Source organism: Acanthamoeba castellanii, assembly GCF_000313135.1.
Source record: "Acanthamoeba castellanii str. Neff unplaced genomic scaffold scf7180000084641, whole genome shotgun sequence".
In the NCBI taxonomy this organism is placed as follows: domain Eukaryota; phylum Discosea; order Longamoebia; family Acanthamoebidae; genus Acanthamoeba; species Acanthamoeba castellanii.
Genome location: NW_004457343.1, coordinates 42,594 through 50,985, shown reverse-complemented (window position 1 = coordinate 50,985; position 8,392 = coordinate 42,594). Strand labels below are relative to the sequence as shown.

General features: G+C 60.3%; 3 protein-coding genes across 3 annotated transcripts in view; all 3 read right to left on the bottom strand.

Annotated features, from left to right (window-relative positions):
- The window catches only part of ACA1_364180 (uncharacterized protein), a gene marked incomplete at both ends in the record, with an annotated part of 1,705 nt that extends 1,403 nt beyond the window's left edge, over positions 1–302 (bottom strand). Inside the window, one exon of the mRNA XM_004335857.1 lies at positions 299–302. Coding sequence (XP_004335905.1) covers positions 299–302 — 4 coding nt within the window. The remainder of the gene's footprint in view (positions 1–298) is intronic.
- Positions 303–1,231: 929 nt separating this feature from the next.
- On the bottom strand, positions 1,232–3,644 carry ACA1_364170 (Fbox domain containing protein; the record flags this gene model as incomplete). The annotated part of the gene is made up of 8 exons (XM_004335856.1): positions 1,232–1,462; positions 1,622–1,735; positions 1,882–2,068; positions 2,153–2,408; positions 2,562–2,741; positions 2,905–3,019; positions 3,106–3,524; positions 3,620–3,644. 8 exons carry the CDS (start codon positions 3,642–3,644, stop codon positions 1,232–1,234), a joined length of 1,527 nt encoding a protein of 508 aa, XP_004335904.1.
- A 272-nt stretch (positions 3,645–3,916) lies between these two features.
- On the bottom strand, positions 3,917–6,657 carry ACA1_364160 (BRCA1 C Terminus (BRCT) domain containing protein; the record flags this gene model as incomplete). Its single annotated transcript, XM_004335855.1, has 5 exons — positions 3,917–4,555; positions 4,653–4,954; positions 5,047–5,165; positions 5,244–6,262; positions 6,493–6,657. The coding sequence occupies 5 exons, from the start codon at positions 6,655–6,657 to the stop codon at positions 3,917–3,919; spliced, it is 2,244 nt and encodes a 747-aa protein (XP_004335903.1).
- Positions 6,658–8,392: the final 1,735 nt, after the last annotated feature.

Sequence of the window (8,392 nt, the reverse complement as noted above, 5' to 3'; positions counted from 1 at the left end):
TACTCCGACTATGCCATGTGGTACTCCGAGGAGCGACAGTCCGACCAGATTCTCCTGTGCAAGGTAACACACACACGACACACACACGACACACACACGACACACACACGACACACACACGACACACGACGCACACGCACACGCGCTCACATATGTGGAGCAGGTGATGAAGGGCAAGTCGTATCGGTGCGACGGGCGGATGGACGGAGCGGGCCGCAAGCCCGGCTACGACTCGCACTGCTCGCCCAAGGGAAACGAAATCATCATCTTCGTACGTGCCGCACAACCACACACACACACATGAGGCCGCGTTTTGTTGCTGACCTCCGATGTTGGTGATGGGTGGGGTGATGATGATGATGATCGTTCCTGCAGGAGCCGGACCAGGTCATGCCGCGGTACGTGATCTCGTTCGAGTCCAAGGAAGCGGAGGAGCGTGAGCAGGAGGGCTGAGCCTCAGGCGCCTGCCTGCTGCCTTCTCCTTTCCCTTCTTCCTGCTCTTCTTTGAACACAACAACCGTTGTCTCAGCCTCTTCTTCTTCAAATGAAGCAAAATCCCATTTACTTTCTTTTTGAACGTCACCCCATCAAACTCAGTCATTTACTGAAGTCTAGCAGCCGTCGGCGCAGCAGGCGCACAGCCAGCAGGGAAGGGCGAGACCGCCGGTGAGCACGGTGACGAGACACCACAGGGCGTGGTTGGTGCCACTCGACTGGGTGTGGATGATCACAGGCGCCGGAGGGGGCGCGGCGTGGTGGTGATGGTGATGGTCATGGGGGGGCTGGTGCTGGTGATGGTCGTGGTGGTGCTGCGGCGGATAGGCCTGGGGCTGGGGCTGGAAGCCTTGGGGCACGCTGTATTGCGGCGGGGGAGGGTAGTGCTGCGGCTGCTGCCCATACTGCGGCGCGTACTGCGGCGGAGGCGGTTCCTCATTCAGTCTCTGATAGCCAGACATGTCACCTGGTTATTGTTATTGAGTGTAAAAAAGCTTAGACAAATGCATAAATGTAAGAAGGTGGCTACATCAAAATCAAATGCAGATTGGCAAATCATCCATCACCAAAAAGACAGGTTGGTGAGGTGAAGTAAAATATACCAAGCAGTTCGCTATGCGCTGAACGATGAGACAGGCGTCTGGTCGAGTAGCAGCCGGAAAGAGAAGAGAGTTGGAAAAAGAGGGCAAAGAGGTTTCGGGGCCGCTGTGTTCCTTTTTTGTTCCTTTTCCTTTTTTTAGCCAGCACGCCCGGCGGCCACTTTGTCGCCGTCGCTGTCGAGCACGAACTCGCGGTTGGAGCGGGCGAGGGACCCCGCGCCCAGGCGGTAGACCCGGCACTGCCGAACGTGCGGGAAGCCGCGCCCGACGTCGTACAGCACATGCACCCCGGTGGGGCTCACCACGCACTGTTTGTCGCGGTTCGTCCACTGCGCCAACCCGGCCAGGAACTGGTCGTGGGTCATCACCTGCACCACACGACACACGACACACACACGACACACACGACACACACGACACACACGACACACACGACACACACGACACACACGACACACACGACACACAGCGCAGAGTTAGAGGGTGTGATGGTCGGTGGTGGTTTCTTGGCGGGAGCGGGTGCTGACCTTCTGGCCGGAGGGCAGCTCGGTGGCGTTGGCGGCGAACACATCGCTGGGCGTGAGGCGCGACAAAGGCGCCCGACAAAACGACTCCCGCACTACGCCGCTTGATTCGATGCGCTGTTCGCACACGACACGACACGACACGACACGCACGACACAGCACACGACACAGCACACGACACACGGCACACGTGTGGCGCATTTCAGAACACGCGCGAAATGAGCAGAAGGGAGGAGAGGGGGGAGTTCAGTGAGTCACTCACCCAGGAGGAGAGCACGACGCCGTTGACCAGGTGGAAGTAGAGGAGGCCGCCGGCCTCCTGGGTGAGGAAGTGGCCGTTGGCCCAGCCCGCCACGGCGGCCAGCTCCGGCGGCCACACGTGGAGGCCGGCGACACTTCGTGCCGCCGCGGGACAGCTCAGCTGCCGACAGGGCTCGCCCTCATGCCAACTGCACAGTTAATTAATATGTAAGAAATATAAATAAAATATAATATAAGAGAAAAAAATGTAATCTATTAAATTAACGACGGACCTCTTGATGTGCCAGGCCTTGTAGGCGTCGTCGTCGTCGAAGAGGCCGCCCGATCCGCACCAATCAAAGTCGTGCCTGTCGTACACCTGGCTGGCGATGGCGGTGGTGCGGCCACGGCGGTCCTCGGTCTCCTGCGCGCGCACGCTCTCGAACCGCTCGCGCAGTCCGCCGGTGGTCCACGCGGCCAGGGGGAACGGCGATGACGGCGGACCCACGTTGAAGTACCGCCCGCCCGAACACACCAGCATCCACACGCCTGCACCACCGCCACAACAACAACAACAACAACAACAACAACAACAACAACACGTCGACTCAGCGCGTGTTGTGTAGGGTGTGCGTGTGTGCATGTGTGCATGTGTGCGTGTTGTGTAGGGTGTGCGTGTGTGCATGTGTGCGCGTGTTGTACCGACTTGACCGGGGGTTGTGCGGTGTGGAAAAGTGAGGCCGATGGTGGAGGAGCGCGACGGGTTGTGGCCGTGCAGCTCATGGAGCACCTCCAGCACGCCCGATCTGGAGGGCGGGAGCGCGAAGATGTCACCGTCGTCGTCGTCATCCGAGCCGAACAAGGAGTTCACGCCCGGCCGTTCTGTTTGCGCGCGAACAGGGAAAGACCAGGCAGCCGAAAAAGTTGTTGAGAAAGTCAACACAGCAACGACAGGGCGCACACGCACCACCGCACACGCACACGACAGTGAGAAGCGGACAAAAAAATTAAATTAAAATGACAGAATGGGCGGTGGCACGCGTACTGGGCGGAGGGTGCTTGACCGCGGCGTGCACGACCAGCGTGGCCATGCGGCACGCGTCGTCGAACCACCGCTCGTCCGTGTACAGGACCGGAGGCGGCGGCATCGACAGATACAACTGTACAACGTTATCACGCGATTAGTATACATCAGTTTCATCATCATCATCATCCAGCACCATCATCAGCCTCCATGGAGTGGTACCTGCTTGTAGGTGGTGGGCACTTCGACCTCGAGCTCAGGCTCGGGTTCGGGCTTGGGCTCCTGGAGCGCGGCCGCGTTGAGCGGATCCGTCTTGACGTGTACGGCGCTAAACAAGTCGTCGTCGTCGTCGAAGAGCCGCGCGGCGGTGACGGTGGGCTTGGGCTTGGGCTTGGTGTGAGCGGCGCGCACGATGTGGACCCACCGGGCGCGCTGGTCGTCGGTGGAGGGCAGCGGCCGGAAGCGCCAGTGCGGGGCGGACTCGCGGGCCAGGCGCCGCCACAGGTGGTCGCTGCTGGCCACCTCGCGCAGGGATGAGCAGGCGCCGCCCACGCGGCACAGCGCAGCCGCGGCCTCGCGCGCCGAGCCTGCGCCCGCCACCACGAACGACAGCACGTGGAGCAGCACGTCGGCCGGCAGCTCTACCCCCCCCCCAAAGCACATTCAAAAGCACGTTGCACAACAAATCAATAAATATGCAAATGTATATGATTTATATTTTTAAAGAGAAACGAACCATCAAGTGGAGGAGTGGCGGCCATGTGCTTTGGTCTTGGCAAGAAGGTCAATTGATTGATGGTTTTCGTTCCCGATCCGGGAGAGGAAGCTATTTCCTCGTAGAATCATTTCGCTTTACGCCATGGAAAGGCAGTTGGAAAAGTCGAGTTTTGTTGTTTACAAAGTTGGTGAGCAGTGAGAGGTTGGTGCAGCAACATCGCTGTTCACGGCAAACAGCATGGTTGCCGAGTCGATTGCTGTCGCTGCACAGCTCTCTCGTGTGAAAGTTGTCTGGCCAGCCCGGCCACACACGCCTTCACCCGCCGCGACCACGTCCTCCTCGACCACCGCGTCCGCCGCCTCGGCCACGGAGACCACCGCGTAGGCCACCGCCACGGAGGCCAGCGCGCATCGCCATGGCTTCGCGGAGCAGTCGGTCGGGCGACATTCCGCCCACCGGCGCTCCTCTTCCGCCACGAGGCATTCCACGCATTCCGCGGCCGCCGCGGCCACGCGAAGGCGCAGCGACGGCGGCTCCAGTGGGCTTGGCGGCGGCGTCGGCGTCGGCCGGGGACGGGCGAGGTCGAGCGGGTCGGTCAGCGGACGTGGGCGGGCGGCGGTCCTGACTTCGACCCTTGCCCTTGCCCTTGCCCTTCTTCTTCTCCAGCTCGCGCTTCTCGGCCTCCTTCAACTTGCGCTTCTCGCGCTTCTTCTTCGACTTGCCGTCGAGGCCGCGCTGCTGCTTCGGCGGACGCACGTCCGGCGGGGCATTCGCGTCGTCGGCCTTCTTCTCGGCGTCGTCGTCGTGTTCGTTCTTCTTCTTGGACTTCTTGGCGGGCTTCTTCTTCTTCTCCCACCCGTCGGCGATCTCCTGGGCTTCGGCCTGCAGGCGCTGCTCCTCCTTGAGCTTCGCCGCAGCCTCGGCTTCGGCCTTTTTCTTCTCCTCCTCCGGGTCCTAATCGAGGCGAGGCCAAGAAAGCGATCAGAAACAGAACGAAGAACAAAGCCAGGGAGCGAAGAGCGAAAGCGGTGGGGAGGAGGGTGGCGCGTACGGGGTGAGGCTCCTTGGTGGGCCAACGCAGGTAGAAATCGGGGGTGGGCGTGTAGACCAGGGGCTGGGCCTCGTCGAGCAGCTGCTTTCGGATGGCGGTGACGATCTTGACGCGCTCGTCCCACGACGACAGCACCTCCATCGCCTTTTCGGCGTGTTCGCGTTCCTCGTAGACCACGAACACGAAGTGGCGGTCCCAGTGCTCCTTGATGCGGGTGATGGGTCCGAATGAGGCCAACACCGCACGCAGCCGGTCCCACCGCTTCTGACGGGCGAACTCCACCGCCGTTTCCGATCCCATGTCTGCGTGTTGTGTCGTGTCGTGTCGTGTGTCAGCGTTGTGGGTGTCTGACACGTGAATAGATCATGATGATGATGTCGTGTGTGAGCGTTACCTTCGAGAGTGATGTCCTTCCACTTGAGGTTGCCCACGAAGAACTTCTTGTAGAGTTCGGAGCGCTTCTGCTCCTCCCACCTCAAGATCTGGGCGTCCCACTCCCGCTGCTTCTGCGCTCTGGTGGTCACAAAAATCATAAAAAAACGCGTCAGCAAAGAACGAAGAGCGACGAGAACAAAGAACGAAGAAGCCTACCGTTCGGCCTGCTTGCTCTCCCACTCGCGCTTCTTCTGCTCGTAGTCCTGACGGCGGCGCTCCTTCTCGCGCTGCTTCTCCTCCCAGGCCTCGCGCCGCTTGCGCTTCTCCTCGGCCTTCTCGTCGTCGCGCTTCTTGCGCCGGGCCAGCTCGGCGAGCCAGCCCTCGCGCAGCTTGGCCAGGCGCTGGTGGCGCAGCGCCTCGAGCCGCTCCCGCTTCCGGGCCTTGGCGTCGGCGCTGAAGCTCTGCTCGAGCTCGCGGTCGGCCTCGGTCTTATGGCGCCGGATCGACCGGTTCTGCTCCCGGTCGTACTCGCGCTTCGCCGCCCGTAGCTGGTCCGACACCTCCCTCAGCTGCTTCTGCCTCTCCTCCAGCTTCAGCGCCCAGCCCTCCTTTTTTGCCGACTCGGCGTCGCCCTGCTCAGCGTTAGCAGAGCTGACGTCATCATCGGCTGTGGCGGCGGCGGGCGCGAGCGACGCCTCGTCGGCCGTCGACGTCGATGAAGATGACAAAGACGAAGACAACGAAGACGAAGCTGTCGAAGGTGAGGCCTCAGAGTCGAGGGAGAAGAGAGTGAAGTGGTCGAGGAGCGAGGTGGCGGCGGTGGCGGCGGACGTGAGCCAGGTGCCACGCGGCCGGTTGACGAGCGAGGCCGAGCCCAGAGTCCCGGTGGACGACGAGGCCTCGGCGGCGATGGAGCTGAACGACCACGACAGCGACGACGACGAAGTCGCCGCGTCGCCATCGGTCGCGGACGTGGTGTTGTCGGTGGAAGTGGAAGTGGTGGAGGTGATGTTGACGGTGGCGTTGTCGTTGCGGTCGTTTTCGTTCTTCTGCTGCTCGCCGACGGCGGCGGCGGCGGAGGAGAGGAGGAAGGGCGCCTCGTCCTGGCGGCGGCCGGCGGCGGCTGAGTCGAGGAGCCAGGCGGGCGTGATCAGTCGCACGCCGTAGCGGTCGGCCGTGCGCACCTTCTGCGAACAGACCCGCACCTCTTCCTCGCCCGTCACCAGGTGCGTAGTCTGCACATTTTTTAAAAAGAAAAACAAATATATATTAATAAATACTTTGAAAATAATAATACCGCAATACAATACAAAAAATTCAAAATAAATGAAAGAATAGGTATAAAAATAAAACCAAATGGATAGGGAAGAGGCTGTATTTCTTCTGCAGCTCCACCTGAGCCTTGCTGCACGTAGTTGACCGGAGAAGAAAAAGAAAATAGATATATATCGGCAGAGTGGGGCACCTTGGGGTGGACTAGATAGCTGACGGTGCCGCCGTACGCGGTGACGATGCGCTTGAGGTTGAGCTTGTCGGTTGCCGAGAGACCGGCATCGCCGATACATACGCTCACATCGGCCAACCACTTCTCTCCATCTTCAGCAGAGCCAGCAGCCGGCTTCCGCAGCATTCACTCGGGTGCGCCGTCGCCGGGGAGCGAATGAATATAAATAAATAAAAATAAGTAAATAAAAACTAAATAAAAAGTTTTAAATTATAAGCTCGAGGAGCGCCGTCACTAACTTGGAGAGAGAAATAAGAAGAAACAAAAACAAAACAAAAGCAGAACAAGAGAGCTTGGATGAACTCGTGCAAGAGTGCTCCGAGCAAAGGGAGAGAGAGCCGAGAGAACTGCCCGGTGGAGGCCTGGGCTCGCGGTGGTGGTCTGTTCGCGTTGGGGTGAAAGAGAAAAGAGAGGTAGCGCGGCTTCCCTAGCTCCCTGCAGGGAAACCGCGACCAGACAGAACCGTCATTTTGTATCTTCGAATATTTCGCGATATCGAAATTTCAATCCTTCTGGGTCTGCCTATTGGTGGAGGCCATATTAACAGAATATCCAATTTTCGCTTGTAATGACAATTTTTAAATTCCTACATTTCAGTGCTTGCCTGCTTTGTGGCTCGATATTAAAAGAATGCAGGTCGAGTCGTGTGGCCGAGAAAATGAATTTCTCATTTTTTCTTTGTGCGTCTGATATCCGGGTAAAATCCGGTAGTTTGTGACCCAGCCAACACGTTGGTGGTTTGATCAAATTGTAAACTGTGCGAAAGCGAAATCGGCTGTCTTGCCAGGCGCGAAGAGGAAGATGAACTTCATCAAAGGCTTGGAAAGCCTTCTGGAGCAGGTCGATCAGACTGCCCAGAAACTCGCCCATAAAGGTTCGCCCTCACTAATCTCTCCCATTTTTCACCCCCATATCATCATCCCTCTCACTTCACCCACTCGAAACGAGGCGCGAGAGGCTGTTTTGTGTCACCTCTTCTTCATCCCACCATCTTCTCTCATAAACCTGGGTGGCAAAATTTGTAGAGGATGGGACAGACGTCGATGGGTCCTCGCCCAGTGGCGGCGCAGTGAGGAACCCAGCCGACGGTGCCAGCGGTGGTGGCCGCACCTCAGGCGCCCCACCAGCTGGCGGGCGCATACAGGCCCAGTCGCGGTCCGCCACCAAGCCCAGGAGCGACGACGAGATCTTCGCCTTTCTCAACACCCCCGTGGCGGGCGGCGCGGGTGGCTCCACGTCGACGCCCTCCTCGCCCGTGCGCGCTCCGACCACTGCCACGTCAGCGTCCGCTGGGCGCGGAACCAAGGCCGCGCCCTCGTCAGCCTCGTCGACGCGGTCGAGGCCCCTGACCGGCAGCGGCGCCACACGCGGCAAGCCGGCGGTCAAGCCGACCGTCGTGCGCAAGCTCGGCACGTCCACAGCCACGACGCCCAAGCCGAGCGACGCGACGGCGCCAGGCGCGGCCACCACCGCCACCGCGACGACGGCGACGAGCGAGGGCGGCACGAAGCCGTCGTCGCCCAAGAAGGAGAAGGACGGCGGCAGCGACGAGGAGAAGCCCGCGAAGACGAAGAAGGCGACGCAGAACACGAAGGGCGAGAGCAAGCGGGAGGCGGAGGCGGAGGCGGAGGCGGGTCCGCAGGCGTCGGGCGGCGGCGTTGTGGCCGACACGTCGGACGCCGACACCGAGAAGGAGCCCTCCGAGGAGGAACAGCAGAAGCAGAAGCTGCCGCACGAGCCGCCATCAGCCACCACCAGCCCGCAGCAGGCGCCAGCTGAATCGTCGGTGGTGGCCGAGACCGGACCGGATGCTGCTGTGGTGATGGGCGCGGGTCAGGCCGGGCACGGCGGACGAGGGAGA